The sequence below is a fragment of the Squalius cephalus genome (assembly GCF_949319135.1).
Source record: "Squalius cephalus genome assembly, chromosome: 1".
In the NCBI taxonomy this organism is placed as follows: domain Eukaryota; kingdom Metazoa; phylum Chordata; class Actinopteri; order Cypriniformes; family Leuciscidae; genus Squalius; species Squalius cephalus.
This window is the reverse complement of record NC_137122.1, coordinates 48432655-48450571: the sequence shown is the minus strand read 5'-3', so window position 1 is coordinate 48450571 and position 17917 is coordinate 48432655. Positions and strand designations below refer to the sequence as shown.

The 17917-nt window shown below is 37.9% G+C and overlaps 1 protein-coding gene and 1 long non-coding RNA gene across 2 annotated transcripts; one reads left to right on the top strand and one right to left on the bottom strand.

Annotated features, from left to right (window-relative positions):
• The first annotated feature begins 1594 nt into the window (after positions 1 to 1594).
• Positions 1595 to 3432, top strand: foxd7 (forkhead box D7). The gene has a single exon (XM_079884951.1). It carries the CDS (start codon positions 2224 to 2226, stop codon positions 3124 to 3126), a length of 903 nt encoding a protein of 300 aa, XP_079741077.1. The 5' UTR covers positions 1595 to 2223; the 3' UTR covers positions 3127 to 3432.
• A 9932-nt stretch (positions 3433 to 13364) lies between these two features.
• On the bottom strand, positions 13365 to 17694 carry LOC307169079. The gene is made up of 3 exons (XR_013823035.1): positions 17318 to 17694; positions 15489 to 15638; positions 13365 to 13661 (listed from the first exon to the last, which is right to left on the bottom strand). It is a non-coding gene; the product is annotated as an uncharacterized lncRNA (long non-coding RNA).
• Positions 17695 to 17917: the final 223 nt, after the last annotated feature.

Genomic DNA, 17917 nt, shown 5'->3' with positions numbered 1-17917 from the left:
AGCGATAAATAAATGGTTCCCGCCACCCCGATACCGTGAAGCTGTGTGAATTTAACGAATTAGCCTAAATATCTGTATTTTTAAAGTGCTATGCTAGCTGTCACACTTTCTACTCCAATGAACGTTTCTTTATGGTGTGTTTTTAAAAGTCATTTTCTTTCAGGTAGGCTTATTAAATCATGTTTTATCTTAGGCTGTAGCTGTAAATTTATAACGTGGTGAAAACTTGTAGGCCATGTAACGTTAGCCTACATGTTCTGGTATTTAGTTTTGTTGTTTTTACCCAACAGATATTTCAAAAAATATTATGAAGTTGTATAATTTTGGAGGACAAAATTATTACAATTAGGTTAATTAGAGTAAACACACCTTCGTGTATATGACTTTTGTCTCTGACTTTAGAAAACATAGACTAACTTAGAAAAATAAAAATAAAATAAAAACTTTACAGTATAAAAAACAAAATATTAATCGTATTAGAACATATCTTTTACAATCCCAACATAGCATAAGTCGTAGCATTTGTAGCCTACAGGAACACCACATCATCACCTCCCATGAATACCACATTAAAACACATTATCTGTGGAACTGCGGCGTCGGGTTTGTATTATCCCGTTTTCGCTTCCAAAACCATCCTTCATTCATCTCTCTCACTCTCTCTCTCGCTGGGCCTGTTTCCAATCCGAAGACATGCGTGATAGATTTGTGAAATCATGCCCACCCACCTCATCTTCTCTATGCTCGGTGGGCTCCGGTATCAATAAGATTATATGGGCAGGAAATGTAGAAATCCTCAACAAAGAGCTTCATCATTGAACAAACGGCCTTCAGCAGCCAAAATGCGAGCGAAGAAATGTTTCTCTTTCATCTGAACGACCCGACAGTTTTATATGATATAGGCCTACCAAATTTTCACTATGTCATTAAAGAAAACTACTTTAAGCGCAATGGGAAATGCGAGATATTATTTGTAAAGAGCAAACATATGTGCGAACATAATGATAACTGGCCTATTATAAATCTGTTTCTTATTTTAGCCTCGTTGCTTCAAAGCTGGATGACATTTATCTGTTTATTTATCTTTGCTCTCCATTAGTCACTTTCTTTTTAAAGTAGTTTCAATTATTAGCTATTAGCCTATTATTGTTGATGTTGTTAAATCCAGACATTAAAATTTAATTATTTAAGATTTAATGATTAAATAGGCTATTGGCTACTACATTACAATAATTAAACTACCAGTTACACTGTAAAAATCTATGATCAATGAATTATAACAACATATGTTTACATTGCTTTAACTCATCAAAATGAGTTGAGCAATTTACAATTTCTTTTTAAGTTTTAAAAAGATTCAACTCAATTGTTTTAAGTCAATTTAATGCGATTTAAGTTGAAATGACTTAAACATACAAGTTGATTGTACTTACAAATGTAATAGCCTACCTTATACAACATTGGGCATGAATTTTGTAAAGTCAACTGCTTGGCTAAAAAAATACACGTTAGTAGCCTACATGATGTCAGGGGTACAACATGACCATGTATAACTATTATGCAACGTTGTATTTCTAGTGTCCTAATTCGGCATTTTTTCATTAAACTCATTCGATTTACGTAAAAGCTATGCGAAGAGATAAATAACCAGGCTAGACTATAATCTTTTTTGTGTTGGTGAATTGTGGTAATTTAGGCTATTTCTAGTAATTCCTATAGGCTATAGTTTCTGTTATGAAAAAAAAAAAAAAAAGATATCTGATGTCGAGCATCAAAGGGGCATGGGGAGTCTGTCTTTTTCATACAGAGGTTAAGCATCATAATGCCCTTCAGTGACATGATATCAATCATGGTTCTTTCTGCGGGCAGAACCTGGTAGAGTTGCTCTGTTTTCATTGGAGTGGAGCTTCTTCCTGAGAACTTCGTCATGACATCATCGTCATCTGATTCCCGAACAGCTGCAGGAATCCAGTTGCGTTGGAGTGGACGATGGACATTGCATGTGTGCGCAGCTCTCCAGACCTCCTGCGCTCGAATATTGAAGATTCCTGTGTGGCCGGATTCAATCTTGAGTTGTTAGCGTGCTCGTCTCTTTATAATCCATCTTCCAGAGTGATCTGAGGAACCAGGAACAGACCTTTCCGAGTGAGAGAGAGAGAGTTTAAGACTCGCGCGTGGCATCTGTTTGTTTAGAACCAGTCTCGCGCCTCCAGCTTGTGGATTATGACCCTGGACACTGATTTAATGGATGACCTCTTTGTCGACGTGGTTGGAGAAGGTGGCAAGGAGTCTGGAGACGAACATCTTTCGACCTCCTCTCTTTCTGCATCCGACCAGGTGCATAACAAGGGGGATAAGGACCACGTCCCCTCTTCCATATGTCCCTCAAGTTCGAGCAAAAGCCCTTCGGTGAAACCGCCCTATTCCTACATCGCTTTGATCACCATGGCCATCCTCCAGAGCCCAAAGAAGCGTCTCACCCTCAGCGAGATATGCGACTTCATCAGCCACCGGTTCGTGTACTACCGAGAGAAGTTCCCAGCCTGGCAGAACTCCATCCGACACAATCTCTCCCTAAACGACTGCTTCGTGAAAATGCCACGCGAGCCGGGTAATCCCGGGAAAGGGAATTACTGGACTCTGGATCCCAATTCATCGGATATGTTTGAGAACGGAAGTTTCCTGAGGAGGAGGAAGCGATTTAAACGGCAGCACTTCAAATTTGGGGTGTTCAGAGATCAGCCGAGCGCTTTCCCGAACCTCAGCTACGGCGCGTACGGGCTCAGCGCGTCCTGCACGCACTTAGTACCGGGTCTGGATATCTACCCGTTTGGCTTCCATCAACCCATCGGGGTTCCACCTGTTGGCGGCATTTTACCGGCTCTATCCACGCTTTTCTCGAGGAACTCTGTCGCAGCCAAGTCTTTCCCGCAGTCCCAAACAGTGGCCATCGAGCCTGTCTCCCCTGGCCTCGCCTGCGCATTGCCCCCGTCTTCAGCACTGTTTAATCCAGTGGGCTTCCCTCGGGTCCTCAATTTTCAGTACGAGTACCAGAAGCTACAAAATGTTCACAGCCACGTGGATTTGTCCACTAAACACAGACACCTGGCTAGTGTCAATGACTAATTCAGCGCATATTTGGACACGAAACTGTAGGCCTATTTTTTTTCTCAGGAATAACTTCATTTATCCAGAGCATCGCGTCGAATGCTTGCGAACATTTTAACTAACTTTTAAGTTTATTTTCTGTCAGGAAACCATTCAGTGAATGTATTTCTGCTACATGCTGAAAATGATTATTGATGCATGTTATTATGTTGGAATGATTAAATATCGAATGATTCAATAGCCTATTTAAATGACGAATTTCCTTTTCGCGTTCTGACGGAAATAAAACTGACATTTTTAAATGCACAATAAACGTATTGATTCTTTATTAAATTTGGCAAGGACAATGTTTCTTTTCTTTATAAGCTACAACAAGAAAACGTCATATGTGTCTTTTTTTCTCCTGATTAAAAGAAATTGTGATTTACTTGCTCCAAATTTATGGTGTAAATCCTACAGGGCCATTTTTAACTATTTTGCAGGCGTGCCTCACTCAGGGTCAAACAATTAAATATGCAACCACCCCCCAAAAAAGGTAAGATCAGGTAAGAAATCGATTGAATAACATTTTGAATTTTTATTATGAATCTCATTCTCAGTAGCCTAATATGAATTCTCATTCATAAAATAGGCAATCTATTATATTAATTCTGAGACGCATAGGCATAAATTTAAGAAGAAATAAAACCAGGGCTTAGAAAGTGACAATGCCCCATGCACTTATTTAAAAATATGCTTTCCTTTAAGTTTCGATACATAAAAATGATAATCAGGCCTTAAATATATAACAACATAATTATCAAAAGTGAATAACAGGAATGATTTAAAAGGTGAAGATGTTAAAGTGAATTTGGGTTTGTATTATTTATTGGAGGGTTTTTGCTATGGCATATTTTGCATTATATAACACCTCCTGTATTTCATTTTGTAACAGCCATAATTATTTATATTTAGAATTTATTTCAATGAACCGATTTAATTTAGCGTTTGAAATAAATGGATGGCATGCTGTTAATTCTGTGGTTAAAACAATGACCTCATAGACGTAAAATTTCTCTGAAAATCATCTACAGGGGGAAATTTTGACATTTCTGACCGACCACAGATACTGCATGAATGTTCATTTATAGTCTATCTCCATCATAAATAATCTAGCCTAAAGAAGTGTAACACGTGTCCTCTCATGTCGGTTTATTTGTTTAAGCTTGTTAAACGGAAATAATCAACCAGATCAGTCTCAAATGCGCTTTACAAATAGACAGAATACTCGCCTGAGCATGAGCAGATTTCCATCTGAACACACACTGTAAATAATCATCTCCAAACGCTCAGCAGAGTCTTGACAGCTGCATGTGCGCATGCTCAGGTGTATATTCTATTAGTCTGAAAAATCATTTGACCCTGTTAGTTTTCAATTGCCGATTTCAAAGATTCAGCCAATATAATCACATGACCACATGTCTCACTTTAATCCCCCTTTGGAGTCCATTATTAGTCCTGAATTAGTCAAAAGGAGGCATCTTGGTGCCTCCTTTTATTTCTTGGAAATATATAACAGATTTTTTTTTTTGTTTGTTTTTTTTGTATGATTTCATAATGATCAAATCATTTTGTCACCAAATTCATAAAATGATTAAGAAGTTATATTTCTACCGGGAAACAATAGACCAGAATAACAAGTTTTTTTGCACAAATTTTATTTTATGTGCACTATTTTATGTGCAAAATAAAAAGCTTCTTTATTGACATTGACGGTTCCATGAATGCTTTAGATGCTAAAACACACATATGGAACCTTTATTATTAGAGAGTAATGCGCTTTTTAATCTGTAGCCTATAGACAGGCTATAATGTCAAATGGCCTTTACACAGTTTTGTGGAGATGGAAAGAAAAGAAGCACATGGTACTTCCAGCTGAAGACAATAAAGACATTGTGGTCAGAGTGTCTTTGGGGGAAAATAGTTAAACCGAATACTGTAGGCCTATGTGTTTATCTAAATATATTAATGTTCATTTATAGGTATGCTTCACATCTCACTAAGTTTTAATTGTTTTATGCATTATAATGAAGTGATATTAACTCCTACCACTACTAGCCTATTATTATTATTATTATTATTATTATTATTATTATAACGTTATGAAAGGGCACCTAATAATGAGTAAAAAAAAAAGTTTGACTTTTCCTCAAATTAAAATGGTCTATTTATAAAGTAGCTAGGCTATATGCTTTTTATGTTGCAGAATGGTGAATTCAAAGTGAAATTAAAATATTTTTTAGTTAGAAAGTCGAACTTTAATCGCCAATATTTTATCATAGCTTACTGACAAACGGTGCTCATGTCTTGGAATTTTTAAAATACATTGTAAATAAAACACAAAAACGGTAGCTAAGTTACAGCAAAACACCAGGAGAGAGAGGGGGGAATGTCACGCACGCATGGCTATTTAGCGTCCTTCAGTGTTTATAAATTGAGTGTGTGTGTGCTGTTTCACTAAATGAATGTAATGCAAGCTTGTGATTCGGTGTGCCGTCCTGCCATGATGGGTGGAATTCATCTCAACTCATGGAATCACGTGCTTTAATCCTGATTTCTGTTCGATGACCGTCCCAATGCCACTGGGGAACTGATGCTTCATGGTCCCGTCAGATATAAAGCAGTATTTTATTTTTATGTGAATAAAACGTCAGATGTCTGTTATATCAGCTGGACAGAAATGATTAATTTGTGTCTATGTGTTTTATATTGCACTATAACTCAGTGTTCCTTTTGGAATGTTGAGTCAGTAAAAATACCTTCCCGTTAATTTTCTGACATGATAATACAGGCTATGTTTAGGGCATTGAACTGTGGTTTGGTGTTTGACATCTTCCAGCCTTTCTCTTTTAATTTAAATGATTGGACAAAGAGCTTGGTAACTAAATGCACTGGATTAATCTTTGAGAGAGAGAGAGAGAGAGAGAGAGAGAGAGAGAGAGAGAGAGAGAGAGAGAACAAGCGTTTAGAGCTAAAAACCAAAGTTATAAGGCCAACCTGCGATTGAATTCCCTGCACCTGAAAAAATAAAGGAAACAAAAGAGTGTGTCTTTATGAGTTTGTGAGCACAAGAAAATTCACCAGTGTAAATGTGTACAGCTGTCTTTAGATCGCCCACAGAAAGATTCCAGTGTTGTTGGCTTTGAATAACTGCCTTTATTTAGCCGCGTCCCAGCAGAGATATAGAGACAAATATTTATTTCTACAATGACCATCACAGCAAATGTGTGACCCAGCTCCCACGTCTTACTTAAGAGCTATCGTCTTTCCCATCTGTCAGTTTGTTTTTCTCAAAAACAATCTGCGAGATTATATTTTCCCCAGTCAAACAGTCGTCTAAGACCCGTAACTTTAAACAAAATAAAGGCATTTCATGTAAGAAGACAGAAATCATAATAAGCCCTACATTTGTGGTCTGAAATTGAATACGTCATCTGTGAAAACTCCACTTCACGCTCCATCAGTGTCACATTAAGCATGTTAATAATATTGTGATTGTGATGAATTGCTATTTATGTGACACCCTCCAGCAGCGCTGCCAGCGCGATCGCTCGCATGAGTCCCGAGCTTATTAGCGATGATGTATTATAATTCATATTTTACCCCCCGATACGGTTTGCTTTTACAAGGGAAAGAACGAGCAGGTTCGGTTTAAAGGTCTGATTGTACCTGACCCGAGAGGCGCTTTCCTCTGTTTCCTCATGCCAAGTTAAACAGGATGGTTAAAATCATTCCTCAAAGCCTGTACCAGCTCGTGCAGGTCTCCTCGCTTCTCCAATCACGCAAAACAAAGACGCAGAGCTGCAGCGGTGCTCTGTGGGATATCCTACTCCTTCCAACCGAGCAGCTTCCAGAAGAGGAAAATTCTGTTCCCTCATCATTTTCCTGAGGTGTAGCCCTATTTTGTTGTGCTTGAACGCAAAGGTAATAAAGTGATTTAAGGGATGAGGTCACTTCTTTAGATCACTACCCCTGTAGTCAATAATTTCATCCCTTAAAACTCATCTTTGATCACCAAAATTGCATATTTAAACGTTTTTTACTTGAAAATAGAGTGAATGTAGCCTATATAACTACACCTTTACCTCATTTAGTATTCACGGTTCTATGAATATGCAAATTAGCCCCGCCTCCACTCACTCACACCAGCTCAGAGATCCACTCGTGGACGATCACACGTTGACCTGATTGGTTACAAGGTAGTTTGTAACGTCAGAAACACCAGCGATTTCAAACCGTGTTTTTGAGAGAGTTTTAAGGAGAAAATGCTCAATGGTGTTGAATTTGCAAATGATTTGTCTTAAAGCACATTTAAAACACCACATAGACATATAAACAACATCAAAAGCTTGATTTTCACCACAGGGGGACTTTAAACAATGATTATTTTGTAACATGGAACTAGGCACTAAGCTATTTTCTGTGGACGTGTGAGACTTCAGGTTCATGCTCTGCTATAGGTAGCCTAACTAAGAATAACAATGTGTAGTAAACGGTAAAATAATTTAATGGGCTGTTTTTGCTCAGCTAAACTGGATGACACCGGAAGCCTTGCACATTCAAGAAAATGGATCGTATATTTGTCGAAAAACATAATATCAACCCACTCTTATGTAAAAAATAATGAGTATATGCTTCTGTAAAAATGTGATATTTTTTTACTTAAATTCCCTCACAACCCATAATCCCACAGCAAGATCCATCAGACAATTGAGTGCAACAGTCAGGTTCCAGAAGTAAAATATCCATTAATTTTCTCCAAAGGGAAATTGATTTTTAACTATAACTTCTAAACCTTTAAAGCTACACTTTTTAATTTTTTAAGTTGATTCTTAGCAAAAAACACTTTGTTCTTTCAAAATGATATGTGCTCATTAATGTGTAATTACTTCTACCAACTAATCAAGTATTCTCGTAAGCGTAGAATCTGCCATTTAGAATAAATACGAGCGAGTCTCTCGAATGGCGGCAGCCATTTTGCGCCTCCATCTTGAAGATACATTAGCCAAAGAGGGACATACCTGGAAATTTAAGCTTCGCCTTTCGCGTTTTTACACTCAGTGGCACCGTGACGAATGCGAGGGGGAGATTGCTCGCTGTAGGAGTTAAAAGGCCCTCAGAATGGTAGGGGCTAGAAAGTAATATTCAGTTGGTAGTCATAAACAATTTCACCGCTAGATGGGAGAAAATCCTACACAGTGTAGCTTTAAAGGCAGACAGCCTGTGAGCTACAAGGTTGTTAATTGATAGCATTGCTTCTGCTTAAGCCTTCATCAACCATCAACACCCCCAAAATTTGCACAGTCCTATTGTTTGTCCTGGGTTGACATTTCATTCAGCAACATTAGGCAGTTTTGATTTATATGCTGTTTAATGTAGATGATCGCATTATTTTATATATGAATCCGCTGACATTATGATATCGTTTTTGTTTCTGCTTCTTCTTCGCCTGTGTTTTCATCAGGAGTTTCAGTACTGCTTTAGAAGATACCGTAGATACCTATAACAGTGAAAACACGGAAAGCTGGAAAATTCTGTCAATGGCAGGAAGCGTCTCATAAATTATGGAAATTTCCATCATTAGCAGAGAAGCATTGTCTCATAAATGATGGAAATTTCCGTCAATGCCGGGGAAAGAGTTAACAGTGGAATTTGTGGTCAAAAACTACATTACCCATGATGCTGTACAGAAAATTCCACCAATCAGAGAGTAGAAACGAGCAAAACATGCCAAAATATCTCTTTAGCTCCACCCACTCCCATGAAGCACTGCGAATGACGTGATGGAGTCCATAGATATGTATAGATGGCACATTCATCCGCTCTATAGACCAGTGTTGCCACTTACTGTGTAGTCACTTACTGTGAGTGGCGACACGCTGACCGTTCCAACATGGCGGCTGCTGACGTGTGTGAATGTGACGAATGTGGCATCTACGTATACATATCTATGCTCCAGACCACTCACTCCCATGAAGCATATGTTATAAAATACTGCAATGCTCCATGGGATGTAGTTCATAAGCCTGCTTAATAACGTCTTGTAGGCCTATTGTTTAGTTTAAAATTAAAGTTTATAATCCAATATGATTCTTGGAGCTGGATGGTTTGGTTATTTGCTTCTTTATTGGGTAATAAAAAAAAAAAAAACTATATCTCCGGAAATAAGACAGCTCACTTTAGAAAAGTTGTATTTCATACCATTTACATTTATTCATTTAGCAGATGCTATTATCCAAATTGACTTACAAAATAGGAAAAACAATCAAAGCAATTTATTCAACAAAAGGGCAACAATAAATAGAATAAGTGCTGCGACAATTCTCACTTAGTTTAGCGCAGTGCACGCAGCAAGGATTTCTTTTCAAAAAGGTAAAGGTAGTGTGTTTGTGTTAATGGGTCAAGTGTTCACGAAAGAGATGTGATCTTTAGCTGCTTCTTGAAAATGGCTAAAGACTGCTGGAATTAGGCAGTGAGGAACAGTGATCAGATAATCAGATTTGAGACTGGTTTTACAATGAAGGATTTTTGTTGTTGTTGCTGAAACTAGATCTCAAATCTCACAAGATCCTTATTCAAGCACAGAACACACTCTCTTTTGATCCATTAATATTACAATACAAATTCAGGTGCTTGACTAAAAGCATTCCGACTGAAACAATAAAATAAAAAGCAACAAAGTGTTGACTTTTGGCGCTTTATCAACTATAAGCAACACAATGACATAATAAGTAAAATGTCCGAGACCCTCCCCTCAATGAAATCTGATCACAAGTGCTCACAGGAGACACATTTGAGATGCATGAAAACACCCAGTGTAAACAGCAATCTGTCTCAGCTGTCCACTTGTGATCGGCTCACCAGAGATGGATGTTAATACCAGGTGTAAACAGTCTTTTTATAACCTGACGAGGCAACATAATTGCCCTTTAAAGGGACAATAATGATCTACTACAAGAGACTAGGACAGAGTGATCAGAGCACATCCTTAATAACAGGGAAGACTAAGATGTTGTGTGATGAGCCATTGATGTCGCACAGTTCCGCTCACACACACTTTCATGAGCACCACACACACGCAAGTGCTTTTCCTGGCAAAACTTGTGCCGCTCTGCCTCTCCATTTGCTCTGAATTGAGTTATAAATCCCCCACACCTCCACCCTTCGCCTTTCGTCAGTGGGCTTGTATCCTTTTTCCAGAACCAAAGGGCCTCTGCTCACTGTTGAGCCAAACTTATTTGAGGGGTGACCAAGTAGTGCACATGCATTTGCGTGCACATGTATGCCAGTGTGTTTCAATGCGTATGTATGTGGGAAATGTGTGCATGCGCATGCCCCCTCCCCATTCCCACCCCAGCTGGTTTCTTTGCCAAAATCAATTTGCCAGTGGATGACAGTGAAATACTGCAGGAAAGCCACCCAGAAGGGGAATGAGCTAACACCTCAGCCATGCTCCTCCACCAATGGGCAGAGCAGATGAATGAACGGCAATGGGAAAGATGGAGAGAGAAAAAAGGAAGTGCAAATGGCCCTTAGGGAAAGAAAATGAGAAATTTAATTAGGACTGCTTAATGTGTTCATGTTAAGAAGTGGTGTATGGTTGTCTGCTAACCTCTGAGGCACCCTGCTGCTTTCATGCACATGGAGACCTGATGCTCATGCTTAGTGCACACTGGGTCAAGAAACCTGCGGCTCTGAAAGAGCATATAAGCATACTAACACTGTAGACTTCTTTCTGCAATATATAGTAAGCTGTGCACAATGAAGTGTGCTCAAATTTTTAAGTGTTATGATGCATAAATAAATATAGCGGTACTGTTTAAAAATGTTTTAGTCACTTTTTAAAATGTAAGTTATACAACATACTATAAAAAAGTTCCTTACACATACATACAAATGGACAAACACATATGTGGACAAAATCATATAGACCACTGACAGGCCATCTCAAATTGTAGTATACACACCGATTAAAAAAAGTTACATTTTAAGTAAAATGTCCTAACTTTATTCTGAACAATCAGATTACTGCAGAATCCATAATAGCACAGCATATTCACACTATTTCTAAATGGTAATGTTAGTGTCAATATATGGCCAAAGCTAAATCTCAAATGTTAAGTTTTTCCTCATTGTTCCTAAGTAACAAAATAAGAGGTCATGTGATAAAAATTTAATGAAAAGATACAATATAACCTTCTGCACATGAAGCATTTATTAAGTGTTAAGCTTGTATTCCATTCTGAATGTTTTTTGGTCACTGAACAATTTATATACTTTTATTTTATGAGAGGGTTGATTTGTAGTTTTGCTGACTTCACTACTATTCTAAATGCAAAATCTAATATAGAATGCTAGAGTAGAGTATAATATAGAATGAGCAGGTGTTGAAATATATAGTCAATAATTTTGGCCCTTAAAACTGATTTTTGATCACCAAAATGACATATTTAAAAGTTTTTTTCCTGTGAAAAAAATTATTCATGCCTTGAATGTAACTCTACTTGCTTAATTTAGTATAGGAGGAACCATAAATATGCAAATGAGCCCCGCCTCCATTCACTCATACAGGCTCGTCCACAAGTCGATGTATCAGCATGGTTAATGCATTTTATGTATCTCTTTCTACAACGTCAGACACATAATGGTAATTATTATTAGCCTTTGGCTTGACTATCAAACAGCTAATAATGTGTCGCTAATGTTACACAAACCATGTTCCCGTTCGCCATCTCAAGAGTCAGACAGCTGCTTTCTTAAAATCAGCATCCTTAGAAACGCTTTGAACAACTCAGAACGTCAGTGGAGAAAGACATATAGTTCATCAAAACATTGTAATATACATCATATACATAATTCACCCGATATATTGCTAAATATACCCTATTTTTCATATCAACAGAAAAATGTACCAGGATAAGCCCGCCCCCCTCGTGACGTGATTGGTTAAGGTAGTTTGTGACTTAAGAAACACCAGCGATTTCAAACCGCATTTTTTTTGTGTGTGTGTCTTTTTTCACTTCAGTTCTAAGGAGAAAACACTCAGCAATGGTGTTGACTTTTGAATTTGCACATGATAGTTTTTAAAACATTAAAAATAACACAAATACATATACACAACATTAAAAACTTGAATTTCACCACAAGGGGCCTTTAATCATTTTTGAAAAGTCAATGTCTCACTGTGCAGTGTGGCGTTTCTTGAATGAAAAATGTTTCTCAACTAAAAATTTTACAAAAGCATAATAACATCACATGATGCCCCCACCCACTCCAACCAGAGTTGCACAATTAGCTGATTTCTTTGTGAATGAGCTAAAAATCTGCTGTCATGTAATCAGGAAGAGAACAGGAAGTATAATTAACAAATGGGTCAGAGGCTACAGAACTGGGTTAATGTGCGTTGCAGTCTCTGGTTACTGTTGCCGTGTTTTTGCAATGGGCCCAAAGCTTGATTATGCTGACGTGGTGATGGTCAGGCTGCCTACGGTCAGGTGGTTTATTCGAGATCTCCTTCACCCTCAGCCGCTGGGTGTTGCTATGGGAACTACATGAGGTTTGAGGACCACCAGCAGCGAGCTGCAGCAGGAGACTGGCTCTTAACCTCACCAATTCCTCGACCTTTGCTTTGGTTTTCCGCTCTTCTCCCGTTAACGTCTGCAGTGGCGTAGAAGAACTTGGACGTGGACTTTTAAAAGGCATTGGAATGAGTTATGGAAGGGAAAAATCATGAGCTGGCATTCATAGTGGACACTTAGCCAAACCTCACACATTGTATCAGAAGAAAAAATGATGCTTATTCCCTTCTGATCCTTAATCCAATAGACCAAGCTCAGAGGAAGCTGCAGAGGATTTGGTGTAAAACATCTTTTCTCTGGTACAATCGGCCTCAATCCCTCATTTTTAAAAATGCCTGTTCTCCATCGAGGCATGATATTAATACGCTTGCTTTTCTCTCTCTAAGCGTGACCTCATTGAGTTGAAACATTACACCATGTTTTAGTGAATTGATTACTATGAGTATCAGCAAGTGCATGAAATGCCAAATGCCGCCCTGCCACCCAAACCGTCAGCAGGGCGAGCATGCACTTCATTTCTGCGCTGCCTGCCTTGGTGGTCTCTGGTGTAAGCTATATTTTACCCTCGCCTTTCTTTTCCCCATTTTTTATAGCAAACAGAAAATTGTTCCTAATTCGCTGTTGCTAGAGGGGGGTAATTTGTGGCTTTTGGCAGAGTGTCACAGGCCTAAAATTTGAAAAAGCTGCTGTGGGGAAGCTGTTTTTTACGGCCGTGCAGGACAAGTTTTGGCAGCGAGAGAGCCAATCACTTTTATATATCAAGGAAAAAACAGAATTAAGGAAAGGAAGCGCTGGGACTAAACAGAGGGTAACAAGACTGTATTGATCTCTGAGGAAGGAAGTAACCCTTGTCTAACATAGTTATCTCCTGTTTCATACGTACTGAGGAGGCTTTCGCAGCTGGCGCATTTGATCTTGAGATATTTCGTGAAGTCTCTGAGGAGATCAAGAACATATGGGAGTTATATAGCCTACAACATTAAGTGTAAATGAATGAATTTAAACTGCTGAACATGAAGTGTGCGGTAGCTCCAAACTAATTACATTTTCTGGGTCCTAGCTGTTGAAGGCGGTGGGAAAAGTGCAGGGAAACTGAACTTGTTTGATCATATTCTTTAGAATTTATAAAACGAACTTCAACTTGTTCAATAGTTCTTCATTTGAACGTGAACAATGTTTCTCGTTGGGCTGATAAAAAAATTACAATTTCGATGATCTCGATTCTTAAAATTCCAAGATCTATCTTGTACAGTAGCATGTAGTCTGATTCACGAACAAGTGACTCTCATGAACCGGTTATTTTTAGTGAATATCAGTGCTGTACAGTGCAACCACTGTAGTGCAACAAATGACTTTTTTGTACCGGTCATTTTCATTAATCATTCAAAAAGACTCACAAACTCAGGAGTTACAGTGTGAATCAGTATGACGAATCCTTCACTAAATGAACTGGATTAGTGAGAGTGGTTATTGAATGACCATCAAGTCTTCGTAATTTCCAGTGATGGAACATTTTAATATATTAGCCTACATGATGGATGGATGGAGTATTGATATACTATTAATGTTAATTAATAACTGTTTATGAGTTTAAAAAGTTTACAATAATCTTTCAAAAATAATTGTAAAATACCAGTTTAACATAAGGGATAAAATGCAGTTTAAAGCTTTTAAACTTTAGACTTTATATCTCTTACATAAATATCCTTTGCACTAAAAGATATGTGTTGGCTCAACAACAGAAAAATTAACCTAACAGTTTGCATCAATTTCTTTGAGTTATGACAACTTTGAGTGAATTTACGTTCAACCAACAAGCTACACTGAGTTAGAGGAATTTAATAATGTGTAGCATAAACACTATTTTTTAAGTTGATTACTCCAACTACCAGAGTTGTAGCCCTGGAACAAATTCACCTTCTCTATTTCAGTTCAAATCAACAGCTATCATAGCACATACTAACATAACTTATTTAACTTGTATATTTAAGTAAAATATTACTTATCACTGGCATTGCTTAGTTTACCTTCATACTCTTCAGCACAACCACAAAAACTTCAACATTACAGAAACTCTTTTAAATGTCAAACACTAAACACTAACAGGTCTTTCCTTTCACTAAAAACAAATAAATTAACAATTAATTTCAACATTTATTCTCCTTATCCAGTCCTATGCAAAGCATGCTGGGAACTAGAAATCCACTGCCTAATTTCCGAAGTTATCAAGTCAATTTCATTAAGTTACTTCAACATAATTTTGAAAAAAGCCAATTAACGCAAAAATTTGAGTTTAAATTACAGATGATATTAAGTTGATGTAATGATCAACATTATTATGTCAACAGAACTCTACAAAATAATGTTTGCAACTTAAAAGGTTTAATTAAAACAATAAATTTGAAATTTTAACTTGCAACCATGCATTTATTTAAGTTGTGGTAACAAGACCCCTGAATTACTTTGTGAAAAGTGAAAAGTTATTTGGATCATTTTAATAATTTTTATTAAACTGTAAATGTAAACTGTAAAATCATTTGGGTTTTTTAATCATTTTAATTTTGTTATAAGTTAGAATGTTTGCAAATTAAATACACCAATAATGAACTGGAATCAAACTGAAATCAGAATTGAATCAAGTGCTTCGAATCAAATTGAGATGTTTCTTCGTATCAGTGCCTAGCTCTAGTTTCCAGAGGCCCTAAATATTTCTTTATAGTTATTTTTGGTTTATTCTAACTCAATTTCCTTCTCTTTAAATACCTTGTTTTCCATTTTGTCTCCTCCTTGTCCGACTCTCTCCCCTATATTCACTTTCACTCTTCGGGGAATGCTGAAGCATTTCAACGTCTCCGACTCCAGCATGGTTTTTCACTTTCACAACACTACGTCATTACCCTGGGTGTTTAGTCACTTAAAGAAGGTTTAAAGAGAAAAGAGGGGGGAAAAAAAGAAAGTTGTACATTAACTCTACATTACCCAAAGGCACTATAAAACCTGCACCCTGAGCAAAATGTGAATAAATAAAACCTGCGCCTGTCAAAGATCTGGAACAGAAGAGTGGATGCGAAGGAGGGAGGGAGGGAGGGAGGGAGGGAGGGGGGGGGGGGGCACCATGTTGAAATTAGAAGCACTAAACTTGGAGGGTGTCTGCTGTAGACTGTGAGACCTTTAGACCAGTTGTTGTGTGCCAGTAACTAATGATGTTGGGTGTATTGCCTGCCAAGCCAAAAGTGTTTGAGTCTTAATAACTCATTTTGTTGAATGACACAACGCAGTTGCCATTCGGAATGGGAACACCATCATAGAATATGACACTCCCTGTTCCTATATACAGTCATTGGAGGTCTTACAGCTGCGGAGAACATTCAAGTGTTGAGGAAAAGTCTTAGGGAAAAATCTAATCTAATCAAAACTTGACTGATGCGTCATGTTCAGTCATTCTCTGAAATATCACAGTTTCTTCACCGCGTTTAATTAAGCAACTGCACTGCCAAAATAATAGCAACTGTTTGTTGCATTCACACCCTCCAAACATCTGTTTCTGGTGGGAAATTCCATGGGAAAGTTATGTCACATTCAGTGGCCACAGCAGAAAGTTGGAAAAACCAATACCTTTTATATATCGTCTTTACACATAAAGCAGTTTTGTTCTACATTGGGGACAGTTCTAGTCACACAATGAAGCTCTTTTGATGGATGGAAGCCCTGGAGGACGCCGCAGGTGTTGTGTGGGATACATCTATCACGTGCCAAATCAAACCGAATTTGTTCCTCCTGGATTGAGATGGATGGAAAACAGCATTCCTAAAGTCGTGAAAGAGAGCGAGAGAGGGGGGCCTCCATGTAATAAAGGTGAACGTTTGACCTCCTTATCTGACTATTAGGTTTACCGGAGAGGTTGCGTGGAGGAGTGAAGACCAAGGAAAGGTGAAATATGCATTAAGCGTTCCATGCATATGGGGTGTCATTATAAACTACAGACTTTGCTGTGTCTTCTAGTGAGTTGTTAGAAATATTCTAACTGGACAGTAGCTAAAATCTTAAAATCTTAGAAGGCACACACATGCTGCAAAAAAGTTACACCTGTAACTATTATTCTTATAATATAATTTTGGGTTAAAAAACAACAACAACAGTGTCACATGACAACTCATAATAATTCGCATGAGATGGTGAAATTGGATGATATTGCACAAATTGCCTTTTTTACGAAAAGATATGACTTTTACAGGGTTTTGTACAACCTAAATTGGACGTTTTCAACTCATCTCATAATTATATCTATCTATCTATCTGTCTATCTATCTATCTATCTATCTATCTATCTATCTATCTATCTATCTATCTATCTATCTATCTATCTATCTATCTGTATATCTATCTATCCATCTATCCATCTATCTATCTATCCATCTATATCTATCCATCTATATCGTTCGTTGAAAAAAAATGCATTCATATTTGTATTACATTTTACAATTTTTTCAAAGCTAGCGTCACTGAATTTATTTCTCAGGGGCAGTAAATATATCCTCACAAATGTCTCGCGTTTACAAATCACAGAAAACCCCAATTCCTTCATGGCTCACCTCTTCTCTTTCTTTCAGTCCTTTCCTCCATTTTAACCCCCCTTTGGGAGGTAAAAACCCAGACCTGAACCACGCTTCTCTCTTATTTAAGGGGGTCAGGTCGAGCTTATCGGTCTCCTGAGAGCTATAAAGCGGCCAGGCTCGTGTTTTCTCTGCGCGCCTCTGGATGAGTTGCGGCGCGTGAAAGGCTCGCGCTGTGGGCACGCGGAGGTCTCGCGCGCAGTTAAAATGAAACAGTGGCTGTGGAAAGAAAATATAAATACTTGTGCGGCCTTCGGAGTATTTGACTCCTGTGAACCTGTGAAGTTCCGGGAGGACATGCTTCGTAAATTTCCTTCTTTTCGCTATTTTCCCTGTTAAATCTGCGGTTCAGACTGGTAAAGAACGTGCGCGCGCACACGTAAATACGGACATGACAGGTGTCGAGCGCGCGGAAATGGATTGCAAACGTAAGATGAAGTGTATGTTTCTGTTTTATCTTCGACTTTTGACTACAAAATTGAAATTGTTCACAGAAGATTTAGCTAAATCTGAAAAAAAAAATCCTTTCGGACCCTTTTCTTAAAACTACAGCACAAAGGAACTAAAGAGAATGTATAA

What these genes read in the sequence shown, in the direction of transcription:
- foxd7 (XM_079884951.1), top strand. Translation starts at nt 2,224, where the DNA reads ATGACCCTGGACACTGATTTAATGGATGACCTCTTTGTCGACGTGGTT.